General features: G+C 39.2%; 1 protein-coding gene across 1 annotated transcript; it reads left to right on the forward strand.

Moving 5' to 3' along the window:
• Nucleotides 1-623: 623 nt before the first annotated feature.
• Nucleotides 624-18790, forward strand: wsb1 (WD repeat and SOCS box containing 1). The gene is made up of 9 exons (XM_046388327.1): nt 624-1006; nt 2326-2494; nt 6841-7124; nt 10050-10181; nt 10871-10971; nt 13058-13230; nt 13433-13546; nt 15182-15289; nt 15397-18790. The coding sequence occupies exons 1-9, from the start codon at nt 967-969 to the stop codon at nt 15557-15559; spliced, it is 1284 nt and encodes a 427-aa protein (XP_046244283.1). The 5' UTR covers nt 624-966; the 3' UTR covers nt 15560-18790.
• The last annotated feature ends 341 nt before the right edge of the window (nt 18791-19131 follow it).

Raw genomic sequence — 19131 nt, forward strand, 5'->3', positions numbered from 1 at the left:
TAAAATAACTGTGCCTAATCAGATTACTGCACAGCAAATTTGTGGCCAGCGCCAAAGAACAAAAGTCTGGACACCTGTGCAAAGGCATTCTCTATGGGTCCCTCCCTAAATCCACATTTCTAGCATCTTTGTTAGGCCCTTGTTACATGATGGCCTCAGTCCCCCTTTTTCCATCCAGTTTGACACCCTTTTCTGGGGCTGTGTAATATTCCATACTAGAGCTATGGTACAGGATACAAAATGAGCAGAGGGGGGTTTAGATTTCGGGCCCAGAAGCTTGAAGGCATGAAATGATTAGCAAAAGTAGGATGATTTGTAGAAATGCTTTGCTTTCAGGTTTTAATGTTTTGGATTTGGGTTTTTTACAAATATGTCTGATGTACGGTATTTACACTGCTGCATGTACATTCAGTGAGAAAATCCACACTAAGTACCAGTTGATGGCAGCAATGTACCATTTTGTTGCTTGTTTGCCGAAGAAGGAAGAGGGAGGAGCGAAAGAAATCCTGAAAGTAGAGCAAAAAAAATCAGGGGAGGTCTTAATAGTATCGCCATGGCAACTGTGCTGACGTGTTGAACCCCCCCCCCCTATGGTCCAACCCTACTTTTGACGAAAATAGCTTGGTGCTATACAGTCAGAAGCCATTGTACAACCAGGGATCGTTCTGACCGGAACTATAGAATTGGATTCTATAAGTACGTTTTAATCAGAGCGCAGTAACACCCGAGGAACATAAATATAGTTCAAGAAGTAAAATAAACTCCATTGTCACGGAAATCTAGGACGACGAAACACTTACAGTGTTCGAACAACGAGTGATTTTTCCACCCGGGACGTCAGGCTTGGCGGAGGGATTCAGCTGATTTTAGTAGACATCTGAAGACAAAAAGCCGCCGTCTAATTCCGCACCAACTGTAAATTTAGTTCGTACTTGGCTTTTCTCTTAGGTCTGTGCCCTTATTTAGATGGCAAGCTTCCCAGACTCTGTAAATGAAAATGATATAGGTAAGTACAAATGTTACATTTACATTTTTTTCTGCGGTCAGGAAATGAGAGCAGCGTGCATATTAGGACGCTAAGTTACATCGTCTGTCTATGCAGTTCAAATTTAGCTAGCTCGGAGTAGCAACTGTGGTGACGTGAAATCTGAAAACTATATTACACTGAACCTTGAGGCTTAGCATTACATCTAGCTTCACAGTTTATCCTAACTTAATGTTAGACGAGTATTAAAATAGCAGTCACCGTTTCAGCTAATCTTGAGAAAGCTTTGTTGCTTTGTTTAACAAACGCAATCTCCAGCCAGTACTCTACATTTTAGTATGATTCGTCAGGTTGCTATCATTATACCTTCGTTCTCGCTGGGTTGCTGATTTTAAACCTCGACTCATACCGTTCCCTCCCCCACACACCAGCAGTGGGTGATTCATTATCTTACTTCACACAGCACTGAGACTAGTTAACGTGGGTAACCGTAACTTCAACGTTACATTGCTAAATAGAATTTATGTACGTGCTATAAGCCATATTGTTCCCGTGGCGCAGTGTATCTGTAAGTTATTTTAGTTACATTGCACGAATGGTCGAGAATAAGTTGATGAACTGTTTGCCACATGCCTTTAAATTTGCCATGTGTCCCCTAATACCGTACTGCATTTTATTTTTTAAAATTAATTTCATATTATACCAACAGACACTATCTTTCCGTATAACGGTTAAAAACATTTCTACAATGCTAATTTTTAATTGTGCTACCAGTAAGCTCCAGACAGTCGTTGTGACATTGTCTCCATCGTTTCTTTGGTTGTGTTTCTGAAATCTATGCAATTTGCAGGGGAAATGTAAGCCATAAATCAGAATACATTATTTATACCTGGGGGGAAATTGGGTAGATTACTTTTCAAAGTAAATCTGACTGTCCTAACTAAATTGACTTGGGGCATGTATATGTCAGTACAGTAAGAAGTCAAGTATGGATAGAGAATGTTGAGTATTTCCATGTTAGTTTATTTTGTTGGTAGTTTATTGGTCCAGTATATCTAGTTAGATCAGTTACAGAAAATCATGTGTGCATTTCGCTTTACTGCTGCAGAATATCTAACTTATTTATTTCGTGATGTTCCCCACCCACTGTTTTGTATGGTCACCACAGTTGGCCAATCAGATGACTACATCAGTGACAGACCCACTTATGAGTGAGTGAAGAGGTTACTTTTGGATGGTTGGAATTCCTACGGATGGGCCTGAATAAGCAGAGGGCTTGTAATATGTTAATATGTGATCCTGCTGATAGGTGTAGTTAAGCAGTGTTGTTGTGTTTCCAGGTAAGGCTAAGTTCATCGGTGAACTCCTGGTGCCTGTTGCTCCCTTTGACCAGAAGTCTGGGCGTGAGGCTTGGACAGTAGCCTTTGCACCCAATGGGTCCTACTTTGCTTGGTCTCAGGGGCATCGCATTGTCAGGCTCATTCCCTGGACAAAATGCCTGAAGAACTTGTAAGTATCATATGAAATTGAATTACATTACGTATTTTCAGTACTTTTTAGTAGCAACCATTATAATAAAACATACTATATTTCTGATTTTGTTCAAGATTTAAGTCTTATGACCTTTGGGGTTTTAGTATTTTATTGTTATTGTTAATGTTATCATGGTTGGGGCGTAACTGATTACGTGTAATCAAGATTGTGCAATCAAATCACAGAAATTAAGAATAATCAGACCAGATTACATTTTTAGTTTGTAATGTGTAATTAGATTATAATTACATTGTCAAGGATTAGTTGATTTGATTGATAATTGGGGCAGCTGTGGCCTAGATGTTGGAGAAGCAGCTTGTGATGGGCAGGTCGCCGGTTGAATTCCCTCACCAGACAGGCAGGAAAAATTTGGGTGTGGTCAACTTCAAATCTGAAGAAACACTTGCATAAAAGAAACATCATTCCACGTGCTTTAGAATACGTACAGTATACCTGTAGTGTGTTCTGGTAAGGGCTGACCCAAATGTTTCAGAGCTTCAGCCATTGCCATGGTATTTGACATCAAATCATAATTTGAATGCTTCATTTGCATCGTTTGCACCGAATCAGAGACAAGAGACTGATAAAGATTGAGAAATTGAGCTTCTGTATGGCGTTTAGTCTCTAAACCCACACATAAAAATCAAGCACATGCATGTGATAAAAGAGCACAGAACAGTTTCTACTCCATCTGCACTAATTCGGGTACAGTGGCTGATCTCTCCCTCCTCTCGCATTTGACTTATTATTACAATAATAGCAAAGCATATTCATTAGTAATGATGATGAATTAGAGGAATGTATGATGGCCTGTAGTGACCAGTTTTAAGCTTGTTCAAAGTTCCAGATGAGCTGTGCTATGCATTGTGTTGATTTGAGTCTTTTCTTTAAAAGTGCAATAGCATTTTCCTTTATATATCACTTATGATTAAGAGAAATTACCACTGCCACCACCTCTAGAAGTGTTTAGTGGCATCTTTGTCTCCCAAGACTCTGCCCCCTGCCTGTATTTTATTATTTTCTTAGTATTTTGTTGTGACATTTCTGGATGTCAGCCTTTTGCAGTGCTGTGTAGCCCTCTCTGCCTGTCATGAAGAGATGCAAGACTTTCACTAGGTTTGTGGATAGATTGTTCCACCCTAATTATTACCGTATTATTATCCAGTATAAAACTGTTTTCATCTCAGAAACCAGTTTGCAAAACCTACAGCAAACACCTGAAACTCATGATGGTCCTACTTTGACAAATTTCTTTTTATTGCCATTAACTTCAAAACTACAAAAGCTGAAGGCAAGAAGAGCTTCCGAGCTATTTCCTGTTCATCAGTCTTTAGTCCTCTGCCTAGAGCAGAACCAAGAGCTGCTCCTCAGTGCCAAGGACACGTGGCTTGTATTATCAGCCCGCTTTCTGCTTAACAGGCTCATTTTCCACTCAATAGGACCTTGTGACTCTCCGAGCCACACTTTGAAATTGTCTGTAGAACAAGTCCTTTTTGTTCCCACTGCAGACAGTGGTTTATTAAGTGCTTTTTTTTCCTGCAGTGACAGAAATACAACTGTTTAAATACATTTTGCGGTTTTCCAAGGGCCCCGTCACTCCACTTATAGCAAGCCATGCCAAGTCAAACCATGATGACGATTTTCCCCACATCCTCTATGGGATAGCCATGCTGCTATAGTCCTGCTGACCACGGCCAGCCCATGGTTTTCTCCCCTCTACTTGTTGTTAGTTCTCAATATATGTATAGCTTCCTACCATGGTTTGACATTCTCTTTCACTTCTGTGTTCCTGTTTGTGCTTTCATGTATCAGCCTTAAATCATTTTCCATTGTAGGGTAGGACTTGATTCAACTTGCCAGGTTCTTTCTTTTTTCGTTTTCCACTGCAGATAGTACGCCTAAACACACGCAAGATAAGATTCTTAGCTGATCACCATCGCAGCACCTCACCCCTTCCAGTTTTCCAACAGTTTGTAAACAATATGTAGAAGCTTTGCTTTTGCCTCGAGAAGCTGCAGCCTCTGTTCATTACCATTCCCTATCTTCGATACACTGTTAGGGTTTGATATCATTTGGAAAAAAATCTGCCCGGGTGAAAACATAAATTTATTTCGCAAGCTCATCATCTCTCTGTGTTCTCCTGTGACCGAACCACACTCATGATAGGATCATATCATGGTCTAAACCAATAAGAGACAGAGCTCGGGCAGGTCTTTGCCGCTGATTGGCTGTGGTCTTGTTCACTGCTGCATGTGTTTTAAAATTGCGTGCGAGTTGCCTAACTGAAACGAAAAGGAAAATAAACGCGACAAAACGAGGGACAATTAAAAGAGATCGAAACATTGAAAGTTTTTTAGTAAATAAACTAAGCCTACAACCAGCCCTACCACTGTCATTCAGTCCATCCCCTCCACTGAGAGTCCATCCAGCCAAGACACGGAGCCCTCGGTCCCTGGTAAGATGCCAAGCCCCAGTCCTTCAGTGTTAGCATCAGACTCTCAACCAGAGGAGACAACCGAGTCTGAGACAGAGCCCGACCCCAAGACTCAAATTAAGAAGCCAAAAATGTATTGTTTCAGACAGGACTGGCTAAAACAATTTCCCTGGCTGAGGTACGACAAAGGATGTAACGCAATGCACTGCTTTTACTGTCAGGAGTGCGGTCAGAATATGGCAAGTAATAGTGCATTTGTAAGTGGGTCAACAACTTTACGTATCGAAACTTGAAAAAAAAGCACACTATATTCCGTGACAAGTGTGTAGAGAAAGTGGACCCTCTCCCAGCTGCGAAAGGCAGAAATAATCAGGTCACAGAGGAATCGGAAATGAGAATTACATTTTAATGTTGCATACAACATTGCCAAAGAGGAGTTGCCGTTCACCAAGTTTAAATCAGAAATTCTTCTCATGAGGAAAAACGGATTAAACGTCAACCTGACTTATAGCAATGATACAGAGTGTGCCCAATTCATTGGGGTAGTAGCTGACACCTTAAAGTGAAAGACAGCATGCAGATGTCGGAAACACCAGTTCAGTGAAGCACTTTGAGCATAAGCACTTCTATTTGGAAATGTTTTATTTTGCTTAATGTTTTAGTTTGAAATGTTCAATTTTAGCTCAGTGAAGCACTTTAAACACTTTATTTTTCTTTTTGTATATAATTGAGCTTCAGATAAAGACGAGCATTTCTCTACACCTTATTCTTTTTTTAAAAATCATTTACATTATGTGAAAGTTATGGAGAGCAATAAAAAGGTGACCTTATGGCATTAAAGGCGACACATTTTGGTTTCATCTTGGGACACGAAACTGCTATCTCCATCAAATATACTGTGCTCAAATTCACTAAACCATCTTCTGTCGTAATTAACCGTTCAACATACTTCATTTTTTCTAGCTCTGGAAACAAAAAGGAACAAATGCAGTTATGGTTTAACTGGATAAGTTTTGTTAGTACCTGGTACAGGGTTATTTCAGTAGATGTCAAGAAAGGTGCAAAGTACTATCGAGAATGGAAAAAGAAAAAAAGGCCGTGAGAGTCAAGTTGAGCTACAATGCAGTGGAAAAGCAACTTCGTGTTCCTGATGACTTTCAGCCATTTAAGAGTAGTGGTAAATTATTAATTTCTAATAAATTCTAATTTGTTAATGATCAGTTAACAGTTGGCAATAAACATTGCATCATTTAGACTTAGCTGCCACAGTAAACATTTAAATTGCATGTTGACCTAATTTGCACTGAGATGTCATGTCTTCATAAAAAAAAAGGAAAAAATATTGAAAAATGGTGTTTTTTAAAAAAAAGTAAAAACAAGCATCCATTACTAATGTTAACACTGACCATTGATTGTTGCATGCAATTAATTGTTTCAAATGGCCCTGATAACATATCAATTAATGCTAATTGCTAAATTTTTTACTGTTTTCTGGGCGTTTCCTACTTTGAACTAGTTGATCAGTGTGAGGTAAACATCAGGGTAATTAGACATTACATCCACTGGATGGAGGGAAGGTCAGCTTCAATGATCCTCTCTGCAGCCCTGATTGTGCGTTGCAGTCTGGCCCTGACACGCTGAGTGGCAATCCTAGTTGGTGCAGTTCTAATAGTATAGTAGGCTAATAATAGTAGGCATAGTACAGTTGGCCACAGGGAGTTGAACATTGCTTCAGGTAAAAGACTCTTAATGTGATTTTTGAGCAGCACACCACCACACACCATCAAGGTAAACAACTTAAAAATGCTGTGTGGTGTAGTAGAAAAACACAATTCCAACAGGGCTAACTCTTGTCGATCTACTCTTTCTCTGTTCTCTGTTGCTTTAGTTCAGTGGGCCATGGCAGGGAGGGCACCAATGCCTTGAGCCCCCGGCATTTGTCCCGTCAGAACAGCAACGGAGTTCAGGCAGTCCAAACAGCTGGTGAGCCCCGCGAGCACACAATAGACTGTGGAGACATTGTCTGGGGTTTGGCCTTTGGTTCATCAGTGCCAGAGAAGCAGAGCCGCTGTGTTAACATCGAGTGGCACCACTTCAGGTTTGGCCAGGACCAGCTGCTACTGGCAACAGGCCTCAACAATGGACGGATCAAGATCTGGGATGTTTACACTGGTGAGGACAATTTCTCATTAAGTAATGTCTTTTTTTCAGCTTAATTAGTTTGTAATTAGACATAGTAAGTAATTGAATAATATGAACTTTAAAGATAATTAGATCAGAATCCGCTTCATTGGCCAAGTTTGCATGTACAAACAAGGAATTTGACTCCGGTTAGACTTTGCTCTCAAGTACAAAAGCAAACACCTAACAGTAAGAACATAAAAGATACTATATACAATAAGATGAGGATAAAAAATAAAAAAAATACTATATACAATAACAGTGAATCTGTGAAATAGTGCAATGACAGTGTAGGTAGACTAAGATTTTTAAAAATAAAAAATAAATAAATACAGTGCAAAGCAATGCTGTGTAATAGACAGATAATAATGATACTGTATTGTTAAGTAAATGAGGTAGATGAGCATGACATTTGTGATTGTCTTAGTCCAGTGTAAGGATGGAGGGCTATTTCAGAGTGTTCAAAAGAGTGACTGCTTGGGGAAAGAAGCTGTGTTTGTGCTGGCTGGTTTTGGCGGACAGTGACCTGTATCGCCTGTAGGAGTTTAAACAGTTTGTGACCAGGATGTGAGGGATCTGCAGAGATCTTTGTTGCCCTTTTCCTGACACTGGACCTGTACAGGTCCTGGATGGAGGGAAGGCCAGCTTCAATGATCCTCTCTGCAGCCCTTATCGTGCGTTGCAGTCTGGCCCTGTCATGTTGGGTGGCTGTCCCAAACCAGACAGTGATGGAAGTGCAGATGATAGACTGAACGATGGCGGAGTAGAAGTTGATCAGCAGTTCCTTAGGCAGGTTTACCTCTGCTGGGCCTTTTTCTGGATTGACATAAAGTATGCTGTGAGCTAACACTGATTTTGAAAGGTTTTGTCAGTGCAAAACCCAGTCTTTTGTATATTTTGGATATAAGCTTATTTTGCAGCTGCATGTGCAAAAGTTACCATTGCCAGTGGGACTTGCAGACACTTAGTTGAATCAATACAAACACCATCTCAAGTCTATTTGGCTAAAAGCTGATGTACCTCAAAGATCACTTTTTTTTCCTCAGGTTAACATATTATGAGTGTCTATCCCCCAATTTTTCTGAAAAAAATCATTATATACAATTCCTATAAGAAGTATTTGCCCTCTTGGATGTTTTTATCCCTTTTATTGCTTCTGTAAATTGATTCGTAATCAAAGTAGTTTGGCATTCTTTCGAACATTTGCAAAATACCCTTTGTAATGTCAAAGTGAAAAAAGGATTTCTACAAAGTACTGTCAATTAATGAAAAATATATGATGGTTCATCGTAGTTGGTGAAATGGAGGTCACCTGAGTGCAGTGAATGTGAGGCAAGTGATTGTAGTATAGAGACACCTGTCACTGGTTAATCAATATTTCTGACTACAATTACACTGAAGATAAAAAAAAAAACACTCCAAGCAACTCAGAGAAAAGTCTTTGTAAAGTAGGTCAGGGATACGATAAATAATTTTGAAGTCACTGAACATCCCCTGGAGTACAGTTAAATCCATCAGTAAGAAGTGGTAAAAAGATAGCACATGTGTAAAACTGCCTACACCAAGCTGTCCTCGCAGCTGTCCTCACAGCTTTTGCTTGGGTTCTTCACCAGAGCTTTATGGGAGAAAACCACAGTTGAAGAAAGCTGATATTAATTTTGAGTGGAATTCCCCCAGAAGCATGTGGTAGACTCCAAGAAAGAAAGCCCTTTGGTCTGAGATAAGGCCAAAATAGAGCTTATTGGCCATCTGACTAGACACTGTGTTTCGAGGATACTAAACACTGCACATCACCACAAACTAGAGATGCACAGATCGACCCACCAGACACCGGAATCTGGTTTTCTGTTGGGTTCTCTATATTACAATTTAATTAAAGAGTTTGGTCTACACCTGCTCTAATTGGAAAGTGTCATGAGATAACTTTTGTTGTGAATTGGCACTATATAAATACACTGAATTCAACTGAATATACATCGAGTCTCTAAAGTAATGAAAGTAGCAATCATCGTGCTCCGTATGTTTGGATAAACAAACACGTGAATCAAGCTTTTCACCCATGAACCAAGTTAAAAACAGCTCCCATTGCTCCATAACTGACAGTACTCTTCACCAGTTCTCGTTCAGAACAAAACTTTTGCCACTAAGGAAGTCAGCAGGATAACTGTAGTCGATATTTATGTGAACATAATGTGAGATGCGTAAGAAAGGTGATTTTAAAATGAACTTGTGTGTGTTAGTTACTATTGATCGTTCTTTTTGTGTTGTGTTAAATGGACTTTGTGATGTGCCTCAGTCATACATGAGCAAGACATTTAAATAAATGTTATCACTGATACTGAGCTTTTTTTTTTTTTGCTTTGTTTTTTGGATTTTGAATCTGCCTGGGTCAGATGTGAGCAAAATATTTTTAAAGTGGGGAAAAAACAGTATTTCTACTATCTCAGATTCTGGTCAGTTATAGCTCTTCTGTTGTTTTTTGATGCACTTTTTGATGTGCCTTTGACAGATAGGACCAAATTTAAAAGGCAATGAATAAACCCTACTTGTTTTTCAATACATTAATTTGTTTCGGGTTTGAAATTTGTCATTACCAGATGCTTATCATCTGCTGAAAATGTTTGGCCCAGCTAGATTTCTTGGTTTCAAAATGTGGCCCAACTGAATTTGTAATTGAATAGCCCTGATCTTAAATACCCCCAGATTATTTGGTTTGTCATTGTAGCACCAGCACTGAAGCTCTTTATTGTCAGTGATCAAAAAGAAGTAGTCCTTCCTTCATTCCAGGCTATACTCATATTTGTAACTGTAAACACTGTGTCACTAACATTTTTGTACTTCAAACCTAGGATGAGTTACACGTCACTGTGGATAAGATTTTACACTAATCCTGTTTGTTTTGATGGCTTGTTGCAGGAAAACTGTTGCTGAATCTGATGGACCACACTGATATAGTGAGAGACTTGACCTTTGCTCCTGATGGCAGCCTTATGCTGGTCTCTGCATCCAGAGATAAGACCCTTCGTGTATGGGACCTCAAAGATGATGGTATGTAAATGAGTTGCGTTTAATGGAAAGCTTTCATTTAACTTGACTTTTTCCTCATCTGTAATGAGATGACAACAGACCCTTTGTTTCTTCATCTCAGTGTATATATTTGACAAGGGAAATACCAGCTCTCTGCGTTGAAAGCCCAGTTTTGAAATGTACAAGAAAGCTCCAGGGCCAAGGCCAATCTATAAATGTAAAGAATGATCCAGCACTAAAACCTAGTGTATTGATAGTTTTTATTTTTAATGAAAATTTGGGAAAAATACAGCTGCATGAGCAAAGCAAAAGGTTTTTTAAACACAAGATGACAAAAAGAAACACAGACGAAATTCGGCCTTATCATATGTAGTTTAGAACCCAAGAAGGATGTAAAATTATTTTTGTAGAGAAAGTAACACAGTATGACTCATTATGTACAGCTTCAGCATGACTCATTATGTAAGTATCTTGATGGCAAAATGACTTAAGTGCACACTGCATTTGCATGGTGTTACCGGGTCGAACTCAAAGGGGGACTTTCATTGCATCTCTTAGCTCCCCTCTCTCTGCCTCTTTGCTTACTGAAGAAAAATAAAGGTAGAAAAGCCAAAAAATCCCAATAAATATCTTAGTCATTGTTATGTGTAGTGTTGACTTGAAAGAACTTGGTGTACAGCTGCATCTGGAATAATGTTTGTGCTCTGTAGGTAATATGGTGAAGGTTTTGCGGGGGCATCAGAACTGGGTATACTGCAGCACCTTCTCCCCTGACTCCACCATCCTGTGCTCAGTCGGCGCCGGCAAAGCAGTACGTATACAAGTTCTTTTTTAATTAATTCACTTGGTTTGCCAGCCATTCTGTGTGCAATTGCTTGTGACCAGTTATGCTCAATCAGCCTACAAATGAAAAACTCCCCATCTTCCCTGCCCTCCCATTTCCACCTTAGAACAAACTGCTCTGTGTCATGATAATTTGAGCTATCTGCACGTAGATTCTGTTTGTTTTTGTTTGCAGTGGAAAAAAAAGGCTTTTGGTTTTCTGAACTTTGCATGCAGAACAGACTGTTTCCACTATTTATATATATAAGCACATTTGTTTTATCTTAGAATTCAGATTTCACTGAGAATTGATGTAGTGATGTTGAAGCGGCAAGACCAAACTAGACCTTCAAATCTTTACAGCAGGGGAATCTTGAAAAGAAATGAAATTAGAATAAAATTAAATTAGTGTTTTGCAGCTTTGTAAACAGGTCTAAGACTTGCAGAATGTCAGAGGTCATTCAAGAAAAATATTTCCCTCTTTTATTATGTTTAATCAACTTCCAATATTTCTGCAAGCCTTAAGGCAGATGTTGGCAGATGTTTCTTGATATTAATTCCCTAGACTGGCCTCTGTTTGTTCACCCTAAATACAATGCTGCAGCTTGTGATCAAACTGAACATGGTCCTAATGGTAGACATGGTAGTAGCTTTGTTGGGCTGTGTGTGTCCCTACAGTGTGTGTCTTGCTCTCCCTGTCACAGGTGGTGGCAGAGCTCAGTGTGTGATTGGTTTTGAACGGAGCGCCGCGCTGACATTTTGAATAGCCGGTGTAAACCGGGGACGCACAGTGCGCAATGCCCAAAGGCCGGGCTAGTGGCACTCTGGCACCTGACCCGCAAGGTCAATCTGTACGTAGGTGCTGCTCCGTGTCTGTCTACCTCTGCTTTTGCAGTTCCACTATTTTTTGTATTTCAGTTTAAAATTATGATTAAATTGGTTATTAAAATAATGCCAACAAATCCTCAGTTATGTGGGTAACCTCAATCTGCATTTGTTTTGTCCCTTTTTCTATTTTTATAAAGAGCATTTGAGTCTCTCTGCTGTTGGCAGCAACAGCGGAACAATAAAATACAATATTCTATCCATATTTCTCCACCAGAATACTTCTAATACAGATTAGAACTGTAACACAGAAAATTAGGACTATGTTTTAAATTAGATTAGAGAATTAGAAAATGAGGAAATTTGCTAGTACAGAGAGGAAGAATCTCACTCAAGAAAGTGAACTATTAGCCTGCATGTGACTGTTACGATTTGCAGTGTTTGCAGCACTTTTACACGTTTTCAGTTTCTACCGGAGATTGACAAAAGTACAAAAGTTAGACATTTGCATAGTTCTTAGATGAGACGTATGTCGATATTAATGCTAAAAATTCAGACCATGTTTGATTGTTTAGAAGCAAAAGGCTTTCACAGATGATCACTTTTCTACCAGTGTGTATGTCTGTGTATAGTATGTATGTGTGTGTATGTATACAAATGCATACTTTGCCAGAGGTATCAGTCCTTTGGCCATAAAATATTCTTTTCTCTTGCAGTATCTGTCTCTCTTCGTAGGCTTCTGCCGGAGGTGCGAGCCTATTGTAAACACAGTGAACTAAAACTCTGAAAGGGGAAACCAGTGGAGTAACATTATGTTACCTTAAGTTACTACTTGTTTTACTTTCTCTTTTTTTGTTTAGACTGTTTCTGTTAAAATAATGGAAGTATTTATGTAGTATGTTTAATAATATATTAAAAGATGTAGAAATTAGGATGTTGCAGTTTAATACAATTATTTTAAAATGTTGGAATATTAATTGTAATTGTCGGTGTAGGTGAATTGTTGCATTTTGACATAGCCTTGCCGCTTGTGTAGCATGTTCTCTTTTGTATTTCTGCCTTGTTAAAGGTTACAAAGCTTTACAATGACATAAATTGAGCATTACTCTGTTTAGCTTTTTTTAATTCATGTTGCTTAATTTAATTTCTAATTGCTTTATGTGCATATAGTCATGTTAAGTGTAAAATGGCACATATAAGCTATACCAAGTTATTTCATTGACTATAACAGTCCTCTCTTCACGTTGCAGGTGTTCCTATGGAACATGGATAAGTACACGTTGATCCGGAAGCTGGAGGGGCACCACAATGATGTGGTGTCTTGTGAGTTTTCGCCAGATGGGGCGCTGTTAGCCACTGCCTCGTATGACACCAGGGTCATCGTGTGGGACCACCACAAGTCCACTATCCTCTTGGAACTGGGGTATGGAATATGTCTAATGAGAGGTCCGGGGCTTTGAAGGCCTGTTATGTACTATTATTCAAGTGGAGTTCTGTAGATTTGTGTGCTATGTCAAAAGTTACATTCATATTAATTTACAATGATGAGGCCTTTCTGTCGCTGAATGTTCATTTATAGTCTGAGAAAGTTTTCCGTGCTAGTAATGCTGTTAATCTTTCTCCAGCCATCTCTTCCCTCCCCCATCACCAATTTTTGCTGGAGGTGCGAATGATCGTTGGGTGCGCTCTGTGAGCTTCTGCTCTGATGGCCGCCACATTGCCAGCATTACTGATGACAGGTAAGACACTGAATGGCATCAGAATTAAAGTTATATTCCTCAACTTGTTACAAGTCATTTCTGAACTTGTCTCTTTTTATAAACATCTACCTCAATGTCCAATTTTCTGTTTTTACTAAGTTTTGTGATAGCTCTCTGGGATGGGTTGCTATCCCAAAACTTTGCTTTCCCAAAGCAGAACTGATTTCTTTTTTTTCTTCAGGGGATCATTCAAAACGCAAATGTTACCATGCTCACGTTAAGTTTAAACCCTAAAAGCTCTGTCTGTTCTGAGAAGTTAGCTATAACTGCACCTACATGTTTCAGCAGTAGAATAAACAAGGGCACTGTTTGCAACACTCATAATCGAGTGTTTAAATGCTGAACTATCAGTGATTTCAGTGTGTTTTCAGACTTGACAAACGCGTGTGTGTCTTTTGAGTGGATGTTTGTTCAGTCTTTTTTCTGATGCTGATTCTTGCACATGGGCTGAGATGTAAACAGCACAGGGCAGCAGAAAAGCTTCACTGTTTGCTGCAGCTTGTTTTTAAATCTTCAGGGAGTCATGAGTCTTAATGAAACTTGAGAGAACATAGCTGCTGTATGTTGCCCTGTTTAGAAGGGTCACATGATTATCACAAGGTCGCTAATAATCACTCTGACTGCTGTTTGGCCAAGCACTGAGTTGTGCATAGAAAAAAAAACACTTCGCTTGAAACACTAGCTCATTGCTTGAAAATAGATCACTCATTCACAGGTTATAGAAAAGTATTAATGTCAGTAATATCATTCAATATCAGAAGTTATAAAGCGTAACCATAGAGGTGTTATTATAGGCTTGTGACAAGGGGCATTTAAGGTGGAAAGATTTAAAAATAAATTTAAAATTAACTTAAAAAAATGAAGCCAATACTAGTTACTTTCAGTGGTGGTATCTGTGTCATTCATTGGTGATGTGTGTCAGCCACATTTGAAGTCGCATGTCAAAGTGCCCCAAAAAAAAATACTGAACCCCAAATTACTCCCAGTGGTTATTCGTTTGCTGTTTGAACGAGCAGAGAAGTATTGTGGGATAATATTATCACTATTGGGCCTGCATAATGCTAAATATGGCAGCCTCTGTAACACAACTGCATTTTAACATAAACGTAGGCTAATTATCTTTATGTTAGCTGCATTTGCAACTGTTTATTTGCTTAGCCTACTTAGTGGGTCTCCGATATTAACACTAACGCTATTGTCTGATTGTGTATGTGATTTCATGGGATACCAACCATTTGTGAACTCCAGATCTCGCCAGCTGTCTTCTCTGTGCCAAATATCATGGATCCACAGACAGATACAGATGCTGTGTTTTTAAATTGCCTAGCTTAAAAAAAATGAAACGCAATATGTGGCCCTCAGTGTGATATTGTGGCGAGCCACCACAAATAAGTCAATGTATGGGAAACGCTGTAATACAATATACCATTTAAATACAAGTTCAGATTCAAGCCATAGGGCCAGATATTTGGTATGTTCAGTTCTATGTAGTAGCATATATTCAAGCAGTAACACATAAATAAGCTTAAGCTTTAACAAAAATAGTCCAGTTTTTTTCATGCTGTTTTGATACTTACAGCAGTGTCCTTGCATTTATTTCCTGTCTCTTCTCAGGCTGGTTCGTTTCTGGAGCATAGAGGAAAGGGCTCCTCAGGCCATTGCCTCTCTTTCTAATGGCCTCTGCTGTGCCTTCTCTCCTGAAGGAAGTGTCCTTGCTGCTGGGTAAGACACTTGCACATGTTCAGATTCATACCATCCTGAACACACATCACTTGACACTCACACCTAGTTGTGCAGCCTTTGATTTGTTTTGTTTTCCATTGTTCAAGGACCCGTGATGGCAGTGTGCACTTCTGGGAGTGTCCTCGTAGCATTGCTACCCTGCAGCACATGTGCAGGATGGCCCTTCGCCGGGTGATGACCACCCAGCATGTGGAGGCCCTGGCTATTCCCACACCGCTTCGTGACTACCTGACCTACAAAGTCATCTGACCTCTTCCCCCCGCCGATACAGTTGCACCTGCCACAGCAGTATGCTGGAAAACCAGTGAATCCTTTGTTTTCTAAAAACATTTTTCCATTTTTATGGAACTTTGTTGAACAAGCAACAGCAGCCAGAACAGGAGAAGTGTGAAGTTTTACTGAAACCCCAATGTCTTGTCCTTGTCTCAAAACCCTCTACATTCACTTTCAGCAGGATGTTATTGGTTTTCTACATATTTATTTTTGTAAGTGCTTTAGTAAGTTGCTGGGGCTAGCGCACAAACTACACCTGCAAGGTCAAGTTATATCTGGGGCCTCCCGTCCCCTCCATCTTATCAGTGTGGTACCTGTAAGTGTTTGGATCCTCTTCCAACTGGCTTTTTCTCCTCCAGGTTCATTAAACCCTTCATCTGTTCTTCTGAAATGAAATGGTTGTTGCACTTAATGTATGAAGCTTTGCGTTGGTGCATAGTATGGCTCAACTCAATTCACTTTTGGTACCTGGATTTTTTTTTTTACCCACTGTAGATAGTTAGATTGTCATAGCAGTGTCATGTGAAACTGCTGTGACGAGACGAGATACAAACAGCACAGACACAAAGACAAAGCTTTGGAAGACCTACACCAGATGACTAGAAGAGTCTTGCTCTGTGTCACAGGTTACACATCTAGTTTTCACACCATCATTTAGTATCGGTCTAGCTCATTTGTAACCCTGACCCAGACAATATCAAAAAATACCAGGTACTTTTTAAACAATGGAAAACCAAAAAATTATCGAGCCGAGCCAAACCCTGCTTCATAGTGGAAACACAACGTAAGTGTTCAGCTCCTCTTCCAGCTGGCTTTATTTCTCTACCAGGTTCAGCAAACGCACTTAATGTGAGGAGCTTTGCAGCAATGCTTGCTATTAATGTCAAGTTTTCTATTTGCAAGTGAATGAAAAGACACATGGGAGGTTTAAAAGATGCGGGGTTTTGAAAGCCAGTACTCAGATCTGTGAACCACTGACAAAGTTGAACTATAGTATCTTTACCTTGCGTTATTGTCATAGCAGTGAGAAACAATATTATTAAGCTGTTACTCCAACGTGATGCACTCACGAGAAATGAGAAGAGTAAGAATTCCTCATTCTTTGTTTCAGTAGCACCAGAAGCTAGTTACTTCACTAGCCAGTAAGTTGGCACACACCATTAAGTCCTAATTAATAGCTGGCAATGCAGATATGCTAGTGTTGTCACCCAATGAATAACAAAAAAAAAAAAAAAAAGCTGAAGAAGAGAAATGCCAAAGATATTATTTTAAAAGGTATCCCTATTTTGCAATTTGTCCACCAGAAGTGAAGTTTATTTTTCCAGCTGCAACTTGTCCAGCCCCAGTACATTTCTTAAAAAATGAGAAGAAAGAAAGAAAACAAATCTAAGGAAATCTTATCAGAAATTTGTATGGTAATGATCAGATGATAAATAATTATCTTTTTTTTCCACTGTCAAATATGTGGGCCTAAAACGATCCTGTATCAGTTGAGCTATAACCTTGCAACATCTATTTGATTAGTATACTAGAGTTGGGTATTTTTCAAATTTTACAAAATTTTATTTATTTGATTCTGCTTATCTCCTGTACTTATAGATTCTCAGTTTTGATTCCAGTATGCTGTTAAAACAAGGTGGGGTCATGTTTTTGGATAAGAAAAATGTCCTTTTAAGTGTTTGCTTAGGCTTTCATTGTTTCATTAAGTCAATTCAAAGTTTTTTAACTAAATTCTGACATTTCAGGCTAATTTTTTTGTGTGTGTTTCTAAAGCAAAGAACAGTTATTAATGTCCATCATAGATAGACTCACAGACTGGTGTTAAGCTAAACACATTTTCTTCATAATTGACACAGCGAATGACACTGTCTGGTTAGGAGACCACAAGGCATCAAACACTGAACATTTGTTTACATTGACACCATGCTGCAACATGAATTAACTTCCCACATGCATTGTACTTTGGCTTGTTTTATAAAAAATTTGGACACATGCAAAGCATTCAAAAGCTTACTGCCTAAAACAACTGCAAAAACTGCATTCTATCTGATCGGGTCATTAGTCTGCAATTATAAAAGGTTAACACATTGTGGAACTGTTAAGCAGTACCAGAATTCAAATTTTAGTGACGGTACCTGATTCTCAGCATTTTGGATTCTGTTCCAATTTTGGATATAATTTAATTTCCCCACTCCAAGAAGCACCATAGAAAACTGTGTGCCCTGCCCTGCCCTGCCCTGCCCTGCGAGGCAGTGTAAAGCCTTGAGATCAGTGTTGTTTGATTTCACACTAAACTAAGGCGCCTCTGCTATCTGTATTTGAAATTGTACAAAGCCTGTATACAGAGTTCCTTGTGATATGTATGTATGTATATAATTGTCTATAAACATATCAAGTTTTATGCCTTTTTCACCATTTTGTCCTTTTATATCCAGTTCTGTTGTGTTTTGTACTTTGTTCTTTTTGTTCTCCTTAAATGTGAGAATCTCTATACATAACTAGAGAACTTACTGCTAAATCTCATAATGAGAAGTGTATTAAATTTTGTTACTAGTCAGACTTAGACTGGTAGTGGCAGTGCTGCTGTGTCCCATCACATCTTGCTCTATGTAGAAATTCCAACAACCCTGAAGGTAATCCAAAGCAACCAACCAATCACCTGCCAGCCTTGGTCATCTATTGTTAAGACTTTGATGTTCACTGAACTCTATAGAAATATATGCACATGATAATCCAAAATGACTCTTTAAAATGCAGCATTTTCTAAATCTTGTAATTCTTGATTGTCATTCTTTTTTTGTGAAGATGATGTGAGGAAGGGAAAGTGAGGTTTCAGTGTTGTCCTGTTTGTGTTGCTATAGGAAGGTTGGTGTAGAGCAGCCATCAATCATTCTTGGCAATAAGTTCTCTGACAGTGTCAATGCCAAAGGTTTTCCCCTCAGATAACTGATGAAAATGGTTGGGTTGTTCTCAGAATTTTCTCCTGAGATTATGTCTCATGATGGGCTGCAGTGTCTATACAGAACTTTAACGGGGGTTTGCATTTCATGTTTTTATACCTGTAACCATTATGACAGGAAAATGCTCCTGCCTCACTGAGATGCAGTATGAAGTGGTAGATAAATCTAATATATATGAATGTTTTAAACTCCTGCAATTTTCTTGTTATTGTGTGTGTTTATAGTTTCAATAAAGGCTTTTTCACAAGATAATGGTGATTATTATATACACCAATCAGCCATAACATTGTAACCACTGACAGGGGAAGTGAATAACATCGATTATCTCGTTACAAGGGCACCTGGCAGTGGTGAGCAAGTGAACATTTTGTCCTTGATGTGTTGGAAGCAGAAAAAATGGGCAAGCATAATTTGAGCAACTTTGACAAGGACCAGATGGTAATGCCTAGAAAACATGTGTCAGTACATCTCCAATACTGCAGCTCTTGTGGGATGTTCTGGGCCTGCAGTGGACCTACCAAAAGTGAGCTGGCAGCCACGGCCCACTGATGCACATGGGGGGTAAAGGCTAGCCTGTGTTGTCTAATG

The sequence above is a fragment of the Scatophagus argus genome, chromosome 5 (assembly GCF_020382885.2).
Source record: "Scatophagus argus isolate fScaArg1 chromosome 5, fScaArg1.pri, whole genome shotgun sequence".
NCBI classification, from domain to species: Eukaryota; Metazoa; Chordata; class Actinopteri; family Scatophagidae; genus Scatophagus; species Scatophagus argus.

Bases quoted from the DNA above. Each gene is read 5' to 3' on its own strand.
- wsb1 (XM_046388327.1), top strand. From the start codon at position 967: ATGGCAAGCTTCCCAGACTCTGTAAATGAAAATGATATAG. The intron at 2,495-6,840 runs GTAAGTATCATA...CTGTTGCTTTAG, and splicing joins ACAAAATGCCTGAAGAACTT to TTCAGTGGGCCATGGCAGGG. The intron at 13,547-15,181 runs GTAAGACACTGA...GTCTCTTCTCAG, and splicing joins GCCAGCATTACTGATGACAG to GCTGGTTCGTTTCTGGAGCA.